The sequence below is a fragment of the Xenopus tropicalis genome, chromosome 6 (genome assembly GCF_000004195.4).
Source record: "Xenopus tropicalis strain Nigerian chromosome 6, UCB_Xtro_10.0, whole genome shotgun sequence".
NCBI lineage: Eukaryota > Metazoa > Chordata > Amphibia > Anura > Pipidae > Xenopus > Xenopus tropicalis.
Window position 1 is genome coordinate 19,344,165 of NC_030682.2, and position 21,487 is coordinate 19,365,651.

Here is a 21,487-nt window from a genome sequence, read left to right on the forward strand (position 1 = left end):
ACTAGGAAATGAGCCTTTTCTTTTTAATTAAGTTTACGTGAATTGCAGAAGTTCTCAGGAAAGCCCTTGGTTTCGCTTTATTGGCTTTTTTCATGCCATAGGCTCTTTTATTTGCTCTGAAAGTGCTGCTGAAATGTTCATAAAAGGGAAGGAGGGCTAAGTGCAAGGACAGCCTGAGGGCTGAAGATGGACGGTTGCTTCTGAATGCACTTACATAGTCTTTGCAGTTAGCAGGTATTATTTCCCTTGTGTATTTGTGTGTGTGTCTGTGTGTGTGTAAGCATACATCCAGTGGGTTTTAGAAAACTGTTTACTGACTGAATTAACCAGCAGGAAACAGCCTGGAAATTGACTTTGTTCAACCTTCTCACCGGTTTTGGGTGGAGTTGGAAAGGAAAAGGAACTCTAAAAGGAAAATGGCCAATAAATCACACAAGTGTGCGAAATGCACTGTTACAGAGCTACATATTTCTTGCTCACTTGCTATGTAGAATGTGCAAAATCACTGCTGAAAACACAGGATGAATCACATAACTGAGAATTAGGTAGAGCCACGGGGAGAAACCATTGGAAAACTATTCTAAATACAGGTATAGGACCTGTTATCCAGAATGCTCGGGACCAAGGGTATTCCGGATTAGGGGTCTTTCCATAATTTGGATCTTCATACCTTGAGTCTACTAAGAAATCAATAAAACATGAATTAAACCCAATAGGATTATTTTACATCCAGAAAGGATTAATTATATCTTAGTTGGGATCAAATACAAAGCACTGTTTTATTTTTACAGAGAAAAAGGAAATCAATTTTAAAAATCTGAATTATTTGATTAAAATGGGATCTATGGGAGACGGGCTTTCCGTAATTCGGAGCTTTCTGGATATCGGGTTTCCAGATTAGGGATCCCATACCTGTACCAATAGTTAAAAATTGATCTTAATTCTATACACTGAGGGACCAAGTTCTCTAAATTCTTGCCGAAACCTCGCTCTAAAGAAATAGCCCAGCAATTCTCCACTCCTGTATTTGTTGCTCAGATATTGTCGATTGTGAAAAGGCGTAAACATTTTTAGAGAATCTCGCCAAGATTCTTGTTTACTTTTATGGCAAAGTAACTCTAGAATTCTCGATAACTGTCAAGAAGTGTCAGGTATGGGGAGTGAAAAAAAGATTTAATTTGGAAAATGTTCTGATGTACCCATTGGATTGGTTGCATCTCAGCAGGTTTTAGCTTTTTTTTATTTTTTTTGCAGAGAATGCACGAGAGAAGTTGATAAATACCAATAACATTGAAATGCACAAGAAAATATTATTCCATCTCAGTAGATTTGCCCTTAAAATATGCTCCAGGATTGGTGGAGGATTGTGACTGTGGGTCCGGGTGAGGTCTGAATCCCCAAAATGGGTCCTGCGCAGGACTCTACCTTGGGTAGATTGGGACATTGTGCCTCTGTACTTGAAATGCCAGGGCGTATTTCAAATCTTAGTCCACCAAGAGCTCCCCATTGGGGGGCTATGGTGTATTAAGGTGGCCATACACGCTAAGATCTGCTCGCTTTGAAAGGTCCCCTAGGGAGCAGATCTGCTCCCGATATCCCCACCTACGGGTGGGTGATATTGGGCTAAGGGCCAAACGATCAAATTAGAACAACGGGTATAGGCGTCCGTCGGTTTGGGGACATCAACGAGCCATGCAAGCTAATTTTCAAACCTGCCCAATCGAGATCTGGCCAATTTCAGGCCAGTCGTTAGTGCCCATACACGGTCTAATGATGTTCCAGAATCTACAGCTTGACAGTTTAGGCTTGTTTGGGGGTGTGGGCAGGTTGGGCATATGGGGCCCCAAGATACTTTGTGGGAACTCTGGTTATAAGGAAGGTTGTGTTAAGCCAGACTGAGAATAATGGAGCAAATCTCTCTATAGACAGCTCTGTATCATTTCCCAGTGTGCCTAAAACATCTATAAAGTATAGCTGCTAACATTAAAAGTCATTAGTGTCAGCTTTTATTTTTGGAGCCTAAATGGGGCTTCAGAATTAGCCAATTTGTCTGACAATAGTAAAATTAGTACAAAACCAGCATGCTAATACTGACATAATGTTTAAATGAATGCACTGCAGGGATATGTGGCGTGCACATTGTGTGCGCTCTGAGCAGGATCTGCTATTTGGTAATTTGTTTGCAGAATGAAAATCAGCTATTTCTGAACTAATATTCAGGAAATGTTTGTTTTTCTAGCTCTGTTGTGTGGGCAGCTGCAAAGCCACGACACATCTTTGATTTTACAGCTCATATAAGATATAGGATTTCTATGCTCAGCATTGCTTACAGTTCAATCAGTGTCTCCTATTGTACAATATTTTTAAGCAGCTTTAACAATTATTTTAGAATTAATCATAACAAAACTATTGTTTCAGTGCTGTTTGACAGAATATCAACTTCATTTACTGCCAGCAGCCTCTAGATAGATGGTAAAACTGAGCAAATTCCTGTACCATCTGCTACTGGAAATAGGCCACGTTGGCAACTATGGAAATGAAACTCTGGGCTGAATTAAAGGAGAACTAAATGTTGGAATAATACTACAATAAATATGCAGAAATGCTGGAATACAGTTCAAAATATATTGACGGAAAGTGCTCCCCTGAGTAGCTGTCATATTATTGCTGCTGGGAGGGCTCCCTCTACACTTCTTTTTGGAGAGTCAACCTGCATAGGGAATTTGGTCTGCTTCAGAACCTGGCAGAGAAGAAACTGCTAAAGCCTTTTTTTCAAAGAAATTGCTCCTTAAAAATAAATTGCAGACCTAATCTGTTCCCCTTTTTATTTTAAAATTCCCTAAAATTACTGCAAACAGCCCACAGAACAGCATTAATTCACTGCATGCAAATTTATTTTGTGTCTCTGTTACAAGCAGCTGAACTGCAGCTCTTTTACTTCCTTCTCTAGCCTGAAGCTCCTCCCCCTTTTGCTTTCTGAGCACTCCTTCTGTCTCTGACTATGAAGACCTCAAAGAGAGGTGCCTACTGGGCATGCTCACGGTCTCCACTACAATTAAAATCAATCAGGCATGTGCAGTAGGCACCTCTTTGTGGTCATCCTAGTCAGAGAGAGAAGGAGGGCTCCATAAGCAAAAGGGGGCAGGGCTTCATACTAGAAAAGGAAGTTACTAAAAGAACTGCTGTTTAGCACCAGACAGCAGCATGAAGTACTGGCAGCCAGGACCAGATCAATTGGTCTTTGGCAGTCAGTTGCAGATGCGATGCAGCCAGACAAGGCGGCTGCCAACACCCCTGCTCTATGTTTTATGGCCAAGTTAGTTGGCTATTATAGAGCTTCTGGTAATTATAGAACTTTAAGAATTTCTCTCTTAACTTATCTTTATTTTACTGTCATTGTAGTTTGTATTAATCCACTTGAAGCCACCTGTTGGAGGAGGGATGCCCACTGAAAGTGGAAGCTGGGCAGCTGCACGCCAGACAAAGCAGAAACGCAAATCTCATAGTCTCTCCATAAAGAGGACTAACAGCTCAGAGCAAGATCGCCCCGGGCTACAAAGAGAGATGTTGGAAGGCCAGGTGAGATTTCATAGCACCCATCAAAGAGTCATTCATGCTAAAACTCCTTTGCCAGTTATCCTCCTACAGCAGGGGTGGCCAAGACGTTAATCGCGGTCCACCAGTCGATCCCCCATGGATTTTTGGGGGACCGCGACGAAGCCAGGGGATGTGGAAGTGCGTAGTGAATGCGTACTTAACCTGCGTCTTGGGGGAGGAGTCATCGGTCGATCAACGATAGCAAGAGCCTGGCCACCCCTGCTCTACAGTACCCCAGTAATTGATTTTATTTTTATAAGGATGAAGATACTTGTCACGGCTAATAAAATAGACAATGCAGATCATTTACTGGTAATTGTCTCTACATGTGTTTTAACAGAGGCATTTCTCAGTATTGTCTATTGCAGGGTATTTTCTGGCGTTTAGTAGCCATGACAAGTAGCTGTTACTAAGTAGCTCCATGTGTCTTCACCCTTAATGGGGCATCTTTCTATTCAGACTCTTAGTTATCTTCCATTCTGACTTCGAATCAGCTGCCTGGTTGCTATGGTTTAATTACCATATCTACAAGACTGCAGACCAACATCCAAGCCTGATACAACTCCATTTTTTTAAAAAGCACAAAATTAAGGAATCATGACTATATTCCATTTGTCTTACAGAATGTTACTGTTTGCATCATGTCAAATGTTAATTTTAGGGGGAAATAATCTTTGAATGGGCAGTCTGAAATCACATCGGTATATAGTATAAGGTCCACACTGGGATTCAAAATAAGCCCTGGCATATGAGGTTCAGAGAAGTCCGAACAGCCCCCACCAGCCCAGTAAATGGCGACTGTCAGTGGCATCTTACAGCAGCCCCTCTGGCATTTGCCTCTATGGTATTAGTATAATCTTATCAGTTCATGTATATGCCAATAGGGGTTGTTTACTTGTACATTTTTTAATAACTTGTCCCTAGCTGGGAGGCAATTCTCTGCTTTTTTCCACTTGCATCATCTGTTGCCCCAGAGTAGGCTGCTCTCTAAGGTGAATATATTTATCTTGAATTGAGCATAACCTTGCATCACAGCTAAGGTGTTCTAAGTTGAACTTAGCCGCACTATAAATACAAAACTGACAGAACTAAAGTATTTTCTCTGCTCATGTTCATAATAACAGACAGGGACTGAAATACCTACTGTGAGCTAATGGGTAGTGCAGCTGCAGAGGTCTCAAGTCTTACATCCTAAAAGCCTCTGAATGGCTTGAGAGTAGGGGTAAAACTATTATTTTCTTGACGTTTAAATGCAGGTTAGATGTGACTTTCTGTTCCCTGTACAAGTACATTTAAAGGGGGAGTTCAAAAATTTATTTTTAGTATGATTCTGCAACCTGCAGAATTGGTCAGTTCTAGGCTGTTTGGTTGCTATACCTTATTTAACCCAATAACCATGCAGTAGTTAGGAAGTCAGAATGGAACAGGTCCTGAATACAAATGTAAGCTATAAGAAAAATAAAGAGTAATAGTATAAGAAATAATAATAAAAGCACCACTGACCCAAACAACCAGCTGCAGGCTAGAAAGAGGCAGAAAAATATAATTGAGGACTAGGGATGCCCCAAATCCACTTAGGCTATGGAAGGGTTAAATGTTTTCAACTTCTGTCTTTAGATGGCAAAATGTAATGTGATTTTTAAGGATTCGGTTCGGCCAGGAGCATGGATTCGGCCGAATCCTGACAAAAAAGGGCAGAATCCCGAACAGAATCCTGGATGCAGTTCATCCCTACTGAGGACAAATCTATTTATTTAAAAAAATTGCAAAACCACAAATTAATAATACAGGTATAGGACCCGTTATCCATAATGCTTGGGACCAAGGGTATTCCGGATAAGGGGTCTTTCCGTAATTTGGATCTTCAGACCTTAAGTCTACTAAAACATCAATTAAACCCAATAGGATTATTTTGCATCCAGTAAGGATTAATTATATCTTAGTTGGGGTCAAATACAAAGCACTGTTTTATTTTTACAGAGAAAAAGGAAATCAATTTTAAAAATCTGAATTATTTGATTAAAATGGAGTCTATGGGAGACAGGCTTTCCATAATTCGGAGCTTTCTGTATATCGGTTTTCCGGATAACGGATCCCATACCTGTAGTGAAAATGAACTTCAATCCTCACTAGTCTTGTACCCATCCCTGTGCTTATTCTCTCCCAGTCTTTGCTTGTTCCTTTAGTATGTATCCTATCTTTGTTTTTAATAGATTCAGCGAGCCAGGAACAGATTTGATGTGTTTATTCTCTTTTTCTTCCATTTATATGCTCAAAGGATTCCAAGCTGCCGTCATCCGTTCGCAACACACTGCTGGAGCTTTTCGGGCAAATAGAAAGAGAATTTGAGAATCTTTATCTGGAGAACTTGGAATGTGAGTATTTGGTTCTAAAAAAGGACTTCACACTTTGCATATTTTCTGCAAAAGATTGCAGTGGTGTAAGCGTGTGACAGCCCCTTCTTCTGCCACTTTGTGTGATAACAATTTTAGTGTTTCACCCTTGGGGATACCCTTTTACAGAAATGAAAGGTTGTATTTGGGCACTGTCATCCATGGAGAATTCCTATGGGCAACAGAGTGCCGTGTGTCATTGCCCCTTAGGTTAAAGGGATACTGTCATGATTTTTATGGTGTACATTTTATTTCTAAATTACACTGTTTACATAGCAAATAATTCACTTTACCATTTAAAATGCATATGTAATGGTGTGTAGGCGCCATCTCAGTGCATTGTGCCTGAGTCTGAGCTTTCAAAAGGAGCCAGCGCTACACATTAGAACTGCTTTCAGCTAACCTATTGTTTCTCCTATTACCATGTAACTGGAGGAGTCCAAGCCGGACTTGGATTCCTTACTATTGAGTGCTATTCTGATACCTACTGGGAGCTGCTATCTAACTCCCTTTCCATTGTTTTGCTGATCGGCTGCTGGGAGGGGGGAGGATATCACTTCAACTTGCAGCTCAGCAGTAAAGTGTGACAGAACATATGGCACATGGCTGTGGCACCCTGGGAAATAAATAAAATGGCTTGCCCCATGTGGAATTTCAAAATTAAATATAAAATAATCTGTGTTTTTGAAAAACTATGCAATTCAGGATTCTGCTGGAGAAGCTCTATTAACTGATTGGTTTTGAAAAAAACATGTTTTCCCATGACAGTATTCCTTTAAATTCTCACAGCGACACATCACACTGTGGGTGAGAGCAATAAAGAGCTTAGAGATTGTTGTCAATCCCTTTCCTCTGCAAAGAAGTAGACAGTGCTCTTCTCTAAGCTACAGAACTTTCTCTTTTTGTCGTATTCCTGACACTTAGACAATAAAAAGACTTGGGTTTCTCTCTTTGAAAAGTAGAGTTTCACTGAATGATATGCCAGTCGTGACCTTACCACAGCGTTTTTTTGTTTCAGCAGTGTAAACACAGATCTACCAGTTCCCAAGGTTCTAAATGCCTTTGCAAACAATGTGTTTATTTCTCTTTATGACCTTAGGATGGATGCGCACAGTTGCTTTTGTTTTCAAACCCTATTCGATCGGTTTGAGTTTACAAATAAAATACTGTGAGGATAAAATTCTGTAATTTAGCAAAACTCCCAAAAGGCCATGACATGTCGTGCTTTTTCAATAAATACATGACCAACTATAACAATTTTTGTTTCATTGTCTCACTGGGTTTTCTTCATCTACTTTTTGGACTTGTTTGAAAATTAGATAATGTATTCACATTCATATAAAAATATAGAACATTTTTAAAGGGTTCACAAACTTTCTAGCACCACTGTATATCATTCTTTATATGGTTTCAGTTTTCAAAACCCCCTAGCCATTAGCTATTTTCTTACGTAGATGTTACAGTATCTATTCTATGGTACAGGTATAAGACCCATTATCCAGAATGCTCGGGACCAAGGTTATTATGGATAAGTGGTCTTTCTGTAATTTTGCTATTTGCTATACCTTAAAAAACTCAATAAAAAAAGAATTTAAACCCAATAGGATTGTTTTGCCTCTAATAAGGATTAATTCTTAGTTGGAATCAAGTACAAGGTACTGTTTTATTATTACAGAGAAAAGGGAATCATTTAACCATTAAATAAACCCAATAGGGCTGTTCTGCCCCCAATAAGGGGTAATTATATCTTAGTTGGGATCAAGTACAGGTACTGTTTTATTATTACAGAGAAAAGGGAATCATTTAACCATTAAATAAACCCAATAGGGCTGTTCTGCCCCCAATAAGGGGTAATTATATCTTAGTTGGGATCAAGTACAGGTACTGTTTTATTATTACAGAGAAAAGGGAATCATTTAACCATTAAATAAACCCAATAGGGCTGTTCTGCCCCCAATAAGGGGTAATTATATCTTAGTTGGGATCAAGTACAGGTACTGTTTTATTATTACAGAGAAAAAGGAATCATTTAACCATTAAATAAACCCAATAGGGCTGTTCTGCCCCCCAATAAGGGGTAATTATATCTTAGTTGGGATCAAGTACAGGTACTGTTTTATTATTACAGAGAAAAAGGAAATCAATTTTAAAAATCTGAATTATTTGATTAAAACAGAGTCTATGGGAGACATGCATTCCGTAATTCGGAGCTTCCCAGATAATGGGTTTCTAAATAACAGATCCCATACCTGTACAGCGTTTTGCGTTCTGTTGTAGTGACTACATCTCTCTGCTGTAAGACCCATGGTTCCCTCCTTCAGCTACAAACCCAACTGCTTTGCTGGCTCTGCATTTTCTATATATTCTATAATCTATTATTCACTCAGTGGCTTCTAAAATGTGTACTTGTGTTTTTAGAGTGATACCTCTGAACTAATGACTTCCCCGTGGTCATGTCATAGAAATACTTATGGTGCAGGCAGTTAATATTTAATCTTGGGGATATCTGAGTTTTATGCCTTTATAATTTTCTTCAGTCCTCAACTAGGGTTGGGGGAGCCATCCTTTGCTATAGAGCAAAGAGGTCTACAGATTTTAAAGTCATTTATGTGGTTAGAGCAAGTGATACTTAAACATATTTTTCTTTTTTTTTAATCTAAAAAGTACGTCGGGAGATCGATACACTGAATGATCGCTTAGCAGTGGAAGGGCAGGCCATCGATGGAGCGGAATTAAGCAAGGGACAGATGAAAACAAAAGGTAAGAACTGAGCAGAGAAAAATGATATATTGCTACAGATGTTTCGTATGGGTGAGTAACAGCTTTATACACTCAAGCAGGGATTAATTGCTTTGTTTCTCACAAGTTGCTGCAAAACCCAGTGTTGTGTGTGCTGAAATCCTATACAGGTCAGCCTTTTCTGTTCTATAAAAAGCATGAGCTGTGCTTGTCAGCAGCATACACACACATATAGTCATGGGAAATCAGTTGTTTAAGTGGGCAATGCGGCAGCTATTGTATCATAGAACGGTGCTGTGCTCCCTTATTATGATACATATATCTCATCACAATAGCAGTGTGAATGAGCTTCCCATTCATTTCTGGTGTTCCCTTGCTCTGCAAATAAAGCCATAAATCCTTGTGCCGTGTTAATAGATATTAATGGCGGCTTTCGGGGGCTCAGAATGAACATAATAGGACAATGGGATGCAGTCATATCTTTTAAAGGGGTGGTTCATCTTTAAGTTAACTTTTAGTATGTTTTAAAAAGGCCATTTCTAAGCAATTTTTCAACTGGTCTCCATTATTTGTTATAGGTTTTTTTTTAATAATTTGCCTTCATCTTCCAACTTTTTGCAGTTTTTAAATGGGGGTCACTGACCCCGGCAGCCGAAAAAACTATATTTCCTTGAGACTACAAATGTATTATAATTGTTTTTGTGTAACTTTCTATTCTATTCAGGCCCTCTCCTATTCATATACCAATCATATACCACTCCCTACTTGCTAAGGTAACTGGGACCCTAGCAACCCAATAGCTGCTGAAAATACTGTTGCTAATGCCTCCTATTGTGTTGCGGCGTGAGCAGGACTGGATTAGACTCAGATCGATCCACTCTCCTCTTTCCATTAAAGGTCCACTACTTTTCCAAATGGGCCAAACAAGTGGCTTAGTGCAAGTTGGCACTATTATAAATTGGCAGAGTGGCTATTTTGACACTTGCATCAGTCTATTGCAACACCTATTCCTCAACCAATATGTAAAAATGCTGTTTGAATTAAATTCGTCCCCATAGATTTTATTTAATGTCATTTCTTTTGTCTTCACAGCTAGCCACAGTACAAGCCAGCTTTCCCAGAAGTTGAAGACAACTTACAAAGCTTCCACCAGCAAGGTAAAAATGATTCCTTTCTCATGGCTTTTTAAGAAGAATATAGGGGTCATATACGATCGCAAGTGCAGTGAGCATTTGGCATGTTTTTTCCCCCATAATGCAACATTTTCACTGAATTCCAGTGCTGTTGCTTGTGGCAGGGGGCATAGCACCTGATGCAATTTTGAGTGATGCATCAAAATGAATGCAATTAAACTTTGTTGCAAATTGGATGCAATTGCGTCAAAGTGAAGTTGATGTTTCTGTGAGCGAGAGAAGTGCACCCTATTCTTTAGGTACAAGGCGTCGAGGGAGCCCTTAGGCTCCCTCCTGGTCTGGTGGTGGCAGTAGCTCCAGGGTTCCTCTGTGTCAATAGGTGCAATTGTGCTCAGTTTGGAACGGGAGGCAGGAATGACTGAGCAACTATAGGGAAGTGCAAGGAGGGCATTTTGCTGCAAGTACCCTAACAAACATGGTTTTGAGCACAACTGACTGCAGTTAAATTTACAGGACCACAGCAGCACTTGCAGTTTTTAATGACCCCTTATGTTTTTGTTTCAAGCTGTGTAAGACTAGGCAAGGGTATTCTATTGACTCCAGCAGCTGCTTTTTTTTTTTTTTTCTTGGCCCGTGTGGTGCCAAAATGACATGTGAGGCAGTTGTTTGCCTGTGAGGCCAAACAATCAGATCTATCTATGCATGGCCAGCTTAAGAAGGAATATTGAGCTGTGTATAAAGAATAGGTACAGCACACAAATCGGGAGGGTAAATCATTTTAAATAACATCATCTTTCACAATGGCCACAGGGTCCAGGAAATTGGCTTATTTATAAAAAGATGAGCATCCCACCAACATAGTAGATTTCTAAGTAATTAAAGCAAATAACACAAACCAGTTTAAGCTATAGTTATATAGCCAGTGAGTTTATGATACGTATTTCAATCAAATTCAACCCCTCTCTCAACCCACCCCCCCTTATTCTCATATCCACAATGTGATGCTTCTCCTCTGATGGAAGTAACCTCTCCCCCCCCATGGACAGCTAGGTTTTCATAACAGAAACAGTTGCCCTTTTTTATTTATTCCCCTTTTATTTAGGCTCCAGGTAACTGAGCAAAATACTATTATGTGGTGCTGCACACCTACAATTCAATATGGTAGGTGCTCACTGCAGGGGTCCCCTTTGAGATCCCCAAAAGAACACAAAAAGTAAGAAGGAGCAGGGCACATCCCAATAATATAAAAAAAAAAAAAAAAAAAGATGGCCTGCTTATTTTATTTGTAAAATACTAATAAAGTTTATATTTTTTGTATATTATTGGGATGTGCCCTGCTCCTTTCTTACTTTTTACCAGGTATCTGAGCTGCCATATAAATTTTTCATGCACTCTGTTGCTCAGTGAATTTTGGTCATCAACAGACTCCTTTCTTTCAGCTGCTCTGTGTACTGTACGTTATTAAGGAACATGTTAAATAAAGAATAGCCAAGAACAAAGGCCTGTGATACACAACTTGTTGCTTTAGTCTAATGAGATGATGAAAAATTCATAACTCATTTCTTTATAGAGACCATGTAAACAGGATTCCCTTGAGCAGTAAACCTTGTACACTGAATCTCGTGATTTCACACCCAGACTGTAGCAGTTTGCAGTATTAATATTTTCATAGTTTTATTTTTATAGTATTGCTTGAAGCCAGGCACAGCTAGCCGAGAAGAGTCATTTTATTCTATGCTGTTCTTATTAAGCACCTAACAATAATTTTCATCGCTAGATATTTATTTTGTCAGTGTATTTGTCAGAATAAATCTCAGAAAAGCGACTTTTGTCAAGGATTTCTTTTTAATCCAATTAGAAAACAGGTTGATTTAAAACTACAGAACAGTTACTGCCCAAGGCTGTATGATGATTAGATATCTTGCACTGTAATACAGGTATAGGACCCATTATCCAGAATGCTCGGGACCAAGAGTATTCCGGATAAGGGGTCTTTCCGTAATTTGGATCTCAATACCTTAAGTCTACTAAAAAATCAATAAAACATTAATTAAACCCAATAGGATTGTTTTGCATCCAATAAGGATTAATTATATCTTAGTTGGAATCAATTACAAGGTTCTGTTTTATTTCTACATAGAAAAAGGAAATCAGTTTTAAAATTCTGAATTATTTGATTAAAATGGAGTCTATGGGAGACGGGCATTCCGTAATTCGGAGCTTTCTGGATAACGGGTTTCCGGATAAGGGGTCCGATACCTGTACCATAAAATTATTTGTTTAGTTCTTATATTTATAACCCCTCTGCTACCGGCCACCATGATTGCTATGTGAGACATCTGTTTTTAAGCAAGGCACTCCACACGTGGAACAAATACACGTTATATGCATAGAATATTAAATATACAGAAATGTACAATCTATGATTCTTTGCAGGCAGGTGCTATAGATTCGGCATTCTACTGCAGGAAACTGGTTAAAGGAATAGTTCATTGTAAAAATTAAACTGGGTAAAATAGATTGTGAAAAATAAAAAATGTTTTTTAATATAGTTAGTTAGCCAAAAATGTAATCTATAAAGTCTGGAGTGGGCAGATGTCTAACATAATGGGAAGAACTCTACTTCCTCCTTTGCAGCTCTCTAGAGGTCGCCAAGCAAGCAAATCTTCTCCCGATATCCCCACCTACGGGTGGGCGATATTGGGGGAATTTAGGCTAATTCGGTTGTTTGGCCTAGGGGCTAAACAATTGAATTATAACGACGGTAATGGGCGCAGTCGGTTCGGGGACCACATAAACAAGCTGATGCGGTCCCTGATCCGACTGAATTTTTTAACCTGCCCGATTTCAGGCCAGATGTCGGTTGGGCAGGCCCATCGTTGCTGTCCCTACATGGGCCGATAAGCTGCCTAATCGGCCTAAGGGATCGATATCGGCAGCTAGATTTGGCTTGTGCTCGTGTAAGCTGTTAGTAGTCAGTAACCAATCAGTAACTTGAGGAGGGTCCATATGGGACATAACTGTTCAGTTTGCTTTTGAATCTGACCTGGGTGCTCACAAACTAAGCTGTTATGTCCAATGTGGCTTACTAAGAGGTTAGAGAGCTGAAAGTACAAAGTTGTGTTCAGGCTATTATGTTAGACATTTGCTCACTCCAACCTTTATAGATTTTTACATTTTTGCCTAACTATATTGCAAATATTTTTTTATTTTGCACCGCCTCTCCATTTTACCCAATTTCAGTTTTGCACTGAACTGTTCCTTTTAAAGGACCCTTTATAAACTCAAGTAGCTTGCTTGAAAAAGTACCATTGCAATTCTGTAGGTGTAAATTTCCACGGGATGATACAGTTTTGTTCAAACAGAAACTAGATGTTGGAATGTTATAGAGATGCTAAATATGTTCTTTTCTCCTGCTTGCTGTAGCGCTCACGTTCTTTCTCTAGGAAGGCAGGTGGAACTCGCAGTTTCAGAATAGGAAGAATGGGAAGCTGGGAGTTGAGGGGTGGAGACTTCTGGGTAATGGCTCTATTCCCTGTTTGCTGTTGTGCATGTGCACAGAATGACCTAAAAGTGTTACATTTCATAAGCTCTTATAAGGCATCATATCTATCAACTGTCCCCTTTTACAGCTAGTAGAACATTCAGTAGTTAATCCCCACCGCAACTGTGTTTGCTACTCACATACCTTCGTTTATATTTTGCTTCCTGGTCATAAACAGAGGGCGTCATGACATCAACAGGGTACCATGATCTGAAGATGCCCCAAGTCTATAGAGAATTAGTTTTTTTTACCAATAAACACTGTGATCATATCAACATCACATGATATAACTGAGGAATAGGGCCAGAGAGTGGGGCTGACGTTAGGAAGAGAGTGGAGCTGATTTTAAAGAAATAGTTCAGTGTAAAAATGAAACCGGGTAAAACGGACAGACTGCGCAAAATAAAAAATGTTAATATAGTTAGTTAGGCAAAAATGTAATCTATAAAGGCTGGAGTGAGCAGATGTCTAACATAATGGCCAGAACACTACTTCCATATGGGACATAACGGTTCAGTTAGTTTGCATTTAAATCTGACCTGCATGCTCACAAACTAATTGGACAGTTATGTCCCATGTGGAAATAGTGTTCTGGCCATTATGTTAGACATCTGGTCACTCCAGCCTTTACAGATTACATTTTTGCCTAATTAACTATATTAGAATTATTTTTTATTTTGTGCAGTCTGTCCATTTTACCCAGTTTAATTTTTAAACTGAACTGTTCCTTTAAGGTGGTTATTGGGGATACATATTGCAGTCAGAATCAGAAACCACTGATGGTAGTTGCACAAACAAATCTCCAGGCAGAAGAACGCCCTGATAGCTGCCTGTCATTTAGTTTACAGGAGGTTTTCTACTGTAAAAAACTGCCAGTACCAGGGTTGACAGGCAATTGCAATCAGACTCAACGCCAGGAAGTGTTGGCGGGTTGTTTTATTCTAAGGCCTAAGCTTTTACTTTGTTTTAACTGGATTAAAAACAGGAGTAGACGAAGCAGAAGATGAAATTTACCTTTTAAGACCAAGTTTACTGCTTATACTTTGTAGCGTGCCATGGTGCTTAATAGTAGATTATCATTTTTTTTTTTTTTACTATCCAATAACATTGGTGCAGTGATAAAACCGAACAGAAATTGCTTTGGAGGAGAGATTTCCTGTTCTTAAAGAGCTTATTTTCTGCAGGGTTGGAAGAAATTCTGCTCTCTTTCATCCAGAACATTTTCCATTGTTTAAACAGGCGCAAACTCCTGTTCCACTATTATTCTCTGTCCTGCTTAGTAACTGCCGGCATGGGCTGGAGGTTAGTGCAGGGTGTTTACAGATATATACAGAGAAGGAATGTGACACCACCATAAGCTGTTATTATAATCACACATTTCAACAAGCTCTGCTCCGGGGCCAGGGAAAGCACCCCCACCTACCGGCAGCTACCATTTCAACTTCACCGTTGGGGGGGGAATACATACTTTGGATCCCAAAATGCACCTTCTTTTTAATGAATATTTACAATGCAAAGCATTTGTGAGCAATGGGTTCCTCTCAGGGAGAGCCACAGAAATACAAATCCGTGATCTGTGCTTAGTGAAACCTTCTTTATTCATTATCTGTGTGTATCATGGTGACACTTTCCATAGGGACAAGAACACTAATATATAGTATGTAATTTACACCTTCAAACATTGTGTAAGGCTTACATATATATTGCAAAATATATTTCCACCTCACTAGCTAGGGAGTATATTTTTAGTCCTACTAATTCCTAGTAATAGAAGCTGTTTGGATAGCAGCAAATGAGGCCTATCAGTGGCCATTATCTAAATCAGCAATTATTACTTTAAAGGCAGGCAAGATAAGAACGGATAAAGGGATGCTAGAATGTTATCCTTTTGTTTATTTAGTTATCTCATCCACTCTTCTTGTGTACACAATCATTTGGCTTCTGGGTTGCAATCACAGAGAATGAAGGGATGTAAAGGTGGCCACACACGTGGCGGTCTGCGATCTTTCGTGCGACCATCGGCGACCATTCAGCCTTTCAGGGCTGAAACAGGCAGATAAGGAGGTAGAAACAATAGGATTTCTATCCTCCTTCTGCCGATTCAGCGCTGAAGGCAGATTTTGGTAAGACGCCTTCTATGGCGCCCGATCAAAATCTTTTAACTGGCCCGATCGGCGAGTCGACCGATATCAGCAGCTTCCTGCGATATCGGTCGACTCGCCGCCTTGCCATACACGCACCGAATATCGTACGAAACGAGGTTTCGTACGATATTATCGGTGCGTGTATGGCCAGCTTAAGGGCTGTGACAGACCGGGAGATAAGTTGCAGCGCAACAAATCTCCCCAAAATGCCATCCCACCAGCGAGAATGTAAATCGCCAGTGGGATGGCATACGCGGCGCCGAAAGTTTCCTCTATCACAGCCCTTAGTCTTCCGCTGAAACTAAACTAAACATTCAGATTGAAATTGTAGGATAAAGCCCAGCTCAGCTCAGGCACCAGTTGAACTAAAGTGGCTCCGATTGTAGGCTCCCCAAGGATATCGTCAGATATACAATACATGCGCAGATTTTATCATTATCCGACCAAAATTTTCTAACCTGTTCAGTCAACTAAACAACCAATCGCCATGGTACAGAAATTATTGGGACAATAATTCAGAACTCACACATGGTATGAAAACCGCACAAAAGTACATTTTGTACAGTAATATTGTTGCATGTATGGCAAGCTATAGGTTTGCGCCACACCTGGCTGATTCCTGGCCTGCGTTTCTGCCTCCACACACCTAACGCTTTCTGATGTACCTGCACCCAGAGCATACTCAAGCATTTCTGAGCCAGAATCTGCTGTCAGGTAGCTACTCGGAGCGTAGGGGCGGATTCTCTGCCTGCATTTTTCCACTGGCTGAGAATCTGACTGATGTGGCACTAGCCGTACGTTGGCCGCACTAGTACTGATAGAATCCTTTGTACTCCTTTTGTATGTGTATAGACAGATATATAATCCAGCTGTTTAAGTATACATTGGACTTGATTAAACAGTAGAATTGTCTTTGATATGCGATATCCCATTTTTCATCAAAAGGAAAGAGGTGGCTACAGTAAAAACCAAAGCAAATGGAAATACCTTTCCCTTGGTTTAGCTCACTCATATCTACACACACAGTAGATTTAAAGAATTTAAGACTAACAGAAGCTAGAAATGTTGTATTATACAGACTGAATTTAGTGTATCAACCAAGACTTTCATCAGCCCTTAACTGTAATGATCCAGGTCTCGCCATCTTGAATCTTGTTAGGTGTCCTTTGAGTGTCAGTGGCACTGCACATGCTCAGTGTGTTCTGGCCTGATGTTAAGAATCTAAGCTGAGGGGATATCTGAAATCAGTAACACATTAGTAAAACTACTGATATGCTTTGGAGTGAGAAATTTCTGTTATACTGTATATTGTGAGTTGGTGCCTAGGTTCAGGTAACTGTCAGTAGCCCAGTGCATGAACTGTGAGCTACTTGAGCTGGTTCAAAAGCCCAAAACATAAGGTGTAGCTTTTCTACCCTCCTACTTTGTTCATTAGTTAGCATTTACCCTAACTACACATGTATATTCCTTGTGAACTGCTTGAGAAGAGAAGACCCTTTAGCAAATTAGCACCCCCTGCAAATTAACAGCGCCCTCACAATCTTTACATTCAGGTTTATAATCCCTGATATCTGCAAAATATAAATCTGAATCATTTTTCAGGAGTCAGCAACAGCTGATTAGGGCACAACTGTAAATCAGAGCAAAGGCAATGTTATCTTATCCCTCGATCCTGCCATAACAGGAATATGTAGCCATTCAGTGAACAGAACAGAGCGACGGGTATGATGGGAAAGATGCAACACTTAGCACTGATAAGATAACATTAGATTTTTACACATGTATAATAAATGTTATTCATTGATTTGTTTGTGAAGCGTTGACATTGCTGAGAATAATATATGTATATATGTGTATACACACACACACACACACACACACACACACACACACACACACACACACACACTTCTTTTTTTTTTTTTTTTTTTTTTGTCTACTGCCAGTTAGCTTACTCTCTGCCATTACTTGCCCAATATGTTACTATTTTGTGCCTCAATGTGTGCTATTGAGCGTTATCCCCAGCAACTTGTGCAGAACAAATTCCAAATGACATTGAGAGAAAATTGTTCACTGCAAGGTACAGTACAGCACGAATATGGCACGGGAAGAGTCAATTCTATTATCCTATCAATAAACAAGTTTTGTTTTTCATCTTGGGGTAATTATTTGGGGGGCAAGCCATTATTTTTGCACAAGGATAACTGTCTAGAGATCCAATGATTGTTGGTCACACAAAGGGGCTGACTTACTAATCCATGAATCCGAATCAGAAAAATTCGGATTGGAAAACGAACATTTTGCGTCTTTTTCGTATTTTTTTCGATTTTTTTCATCGCCGTTACGACTTTCCCGTAAATTGTCACGACTTTTTCGTAACTGGTACGACTTGCGCGAATTGTCGCGACTTTTTCATTGCCATTATGCCTTTGGAGAATTGTCGCGACTTTTTCATTGCCATTATGCCTTTGGAGAATTGTCGCGACTTTTTCATTGCCATTATGCCTTTGGAGAATTGTCGCGACTTTTTCATTGCCATTATAACTTTCGTGAATTGTCGCGACTTTCGTATTGAGAACTCGAAAAAGTCGCGACAATTCGCGAAAAAGTCGCAAAGTACCGATCATTACGAAAAAAACGCATTCGGGCGCTTTTTGGACGTTCGTGGATTAGTAAATGTGCCCCAAAGTGTACTGTGCAAGCAGAGCTGCAGAAAACTTTTCTTAGTTTAATCTCATATTTGTTTTGGTCTAATACAAAGAAAAAATAAAAACATAATTTTTAGTGCCCTTAAACAGAAACAATGTAAAATGACCTTAGTGCACCACCATACTTTTAGTGAGGTTGGCTGATTTGGCCACCTACCTGCTGGCGCAAATCAGGCTAATCGGATCGTTGGCCCTAGGGCCAAGGATCAGCTCATCCATTGGGGCCCACAGAGATCTGATAAATGACACAAGTGCCAATGTGCTTCTCGCCCAACAGGATATCCAAACCTGCCAGACACCAGGCCCATGGGCCAATAAGTAGCTGTAGTCTGCCTGTGTTTGGCCACCTAAATACTGTTAACGTGCCTGTTATGAAAGATTTGGCAGCTACTGGAACAAAGACAAGAACATCATCATGTTAGAAGTTGACATAATAGAGGGATAATGTTCAGACAACTTACTTTCACGCCAAAAGGTGAAGTTCAGAACACACATTTTTGGTTAGCTGCTGCAGACTGAAAAAGTTTTTTTTAAATCTTTTGAAACTTGACAGTGGAATGAGATTTGTCCAAATCACACCAATGCTCAGGCCCTCACCCAGTTTGTCTAAGGGCCAGCTGTGCAATTTGGAGCAGACACATGGGGCAGTTAGCCACTTTAGCCGTGACGCGTCATCATTTGTGGTGTGCCGATTAGTCACCGTGACTAAGTGCCCTATGCGTCTTCCCCTTACTCCTACCTATAAAATTCTTACTGGCTGTTTACTAGATGATGTTTTATTAGGAAGGCAGATAACCATGGTTTTGGCTGTTTATCAACAAGTTAGCACATGTATATTACCGTAATATATAACAGGCCAGTTGAAAGGTATGGTAGCCTTCTACTTCTTAACCTCGTTGCTGCATTGTTTCCAGTTTGGCACATGTCTCCGAGGCCTGCTTTCTCAGACTCAAGTTACTAACAGAGAATTTGCGGTGTTTTGTGGACACTAACCAAGTTGCTTTAATAATCCATGTTATCTTATATGGAATATGGAACCTGTGTGTCTCTTTATTTATTTTATAAGCTTAAATTCATTTCCATGTGTGAATTATGCCAAACAGCCAGACCTCGAACAGAAGTTTTTTTTTGAATGAGGACTAGGGGGCCTGCTATTATGCCCCTTCGTTCTCTTGCACTTCTGTCTGGAGTAAATGACCCCTTATGTTTTATATAAAAGGCAGGTTCGCTTCTCCAGTGTCTTGACTGTATTTTGATTCCCGTAAGTGGTGACACCTTGGGTAGACCAGCCTTAACCCCTATACCTGCTCACAAACGCACATTCATAAGGGAAGTAGGATTATTAAGTTTATTTACCACATTTTCCTAAATTAACTATTGCAACAGGAACTCCACCCAAACACAACTTAAGCTTTTTGAAGAGTAAACATAATTTTGAACAATTTTGCAATATACATCAGTTAAAAAATATGCAACCTTTCCATTATTTTTAAAGAAACAATTCCCTAAAGGTGGCCATACACTTAGCAATTACGATCTTTCCTGCAACAATAGCCCTAACTAAATGAACTCATGTCTAAAATGGGGATACATTTCCCCTTTATTTTAAGTAAAGGGACAATATATCCCCATTTTTGACATGAGCAAGCCCAACATTTCTTTTAATTAATCTAGTGGGGGCCAATTCCATTCTGTTCGGGCTGAAGTAGACTCCATGCCCCCCCCCCATACCTGGCTGCTCCTTCATAGAGACAACTTAAATTGACAATCTCTTTCCCTTCATCCTGGCCATGGCAGTCGGCTCATGATTGGATATCTAAGTGGCAACATTTTTGTTTTTTTAATATATTTATTTGTTTACCTTAGCTAAAACCTTGCAATTGCAGTTGTGGTTACAGCTTTGGTTTTCTGTATTTCAGTGACAGTTCATTGCACAGTGTTTGTGCACAAGCTGATTGCAGTTATGGTTGTGAGGGAGACACTGCTGTTGAGCTGGCGTATGTATGCTGGCAAATAACCTCATTAGTCTGCTTTATTGGGGTGGGGGATATATTAAAGCATAATGGATGCCACCCACAGAGCTGTCTCTGCATTGGAGAGGGAAGTCTGGAAGAATGAGCAACATTGAGCCTTCAAAGCTGCTTCCAAATTCTTGTACCTTCCTCCATTTCTGTGTGTGGGGCCAACAGCACTTCATCCAATACCATGTCAGTCTCCTATCGGACCAGTTAATGTAAGGCATTCGCTTGGGCATCATCAGTTTTAAGGAAGCACTGCCATGTTTTAGGGCTCTTGCACACGGGGAGATTAGTTGCCCCACTTCCAGGGTTTAACTCAAACAAACAAGTTTTATACACCAGTGTATGTACTTTACTTTCAGTAAGGGCTGTGGCACACAGGTGGGATGGCATTTCGGGGAGAATAGTCGCCCACGACAAGGGAGATTTGTCATGGCCGACTAGTCTCTATGTGTGCCACAGCCTTTGCTGAAAGTAAAGTACATACACTGGTGTATAAAGCTTGTTTGTTTGAGTTAAACCCTGGAAGTGGGGCTTATTTCGTAGGATGTTTATTGGAGTGAATAATCAAAGGATATTTTCCTTCCTGCCTTTTAACCAAGGCCTTGTGGATGTCCTGGATGTTTATATTATGTATATGTTTGTTTTTAGATTGTCTCTAGCTTCAAGACCACAACTTCTCGAGCTATCTGTCAGCTAGTAAAGGATTATGTTGGACACAGAGATGGCCTTTGGGATGTCAGTGTTACACGAACGCAGCCAGTGGTGCTGGGAACCGCTTCTGCAGGTCAGTCCAACCCATCCCCTCCATTGTTGTTTATCTGTATATATTGGTATGTAAATATTTGTCCATAGCCCCATTAACTTAAATAAAGATTAATTCACACACACATAGGGATCAAACATACTGCAGTTTTAGGCTGATCTCCGAAGGGAGATTAGTTGCCTACGCTTAAATCTGCTACCGTGGGCGACTAATCTCCCCCAAAATGCCTGCTACACGGTAAATCACCAGTGGAAAGGCAAATGCATTGCTTCTTTTTTCACACAAAGTTTCCTCCTACAGGCAACTTTCAAGCGATGTGTATGCCTTTTCAGGAAAAGGCATTTCAGGGAAATAAGTTGCCTGCGGTTAATGCCAGCTACTGCGGGCAACTAAACTCCCTGTAGGCTATGAGTCTAATATAGTAAGTGCCATGAATTGTCCTAAC

The 21,487-nt window shown here is 40.1% G+C and overlaps 1 protein-coding gene across 2 annotated transcripts in view; it reads left to right on the plus strand.

Moving 5' to 3' along the window:
* Positions 1 to 21,487, plus strand: part of wdr37 (WD repeat domain 37) — a 92,289-nt gene that overhangs the window by 38,638 nt on the left and 32,164 nt on the right. For both annotated transcript variants that reach the window (XM_012964205.3, NM_001102995.1), the window contains 5 exon segments: positions 3,403 to 3,579; positions 5,876 to 5,972; positions 8,655 to 8,750; positions 9,822 to 9,886; positions 20,928 to 21,063. In XM_012964205.3, the coding sequence (XP_012819659.1) occupies positions 3,442 to 3,579; positions 5,876 to 5,972; positions 8,655 to 8,750; positions 9,822 to 9,886; positions 20,928 to 21,063 (532 nt within the window). In that variant the 5' untranslated portion in view covers positions 3,403 to 3,441.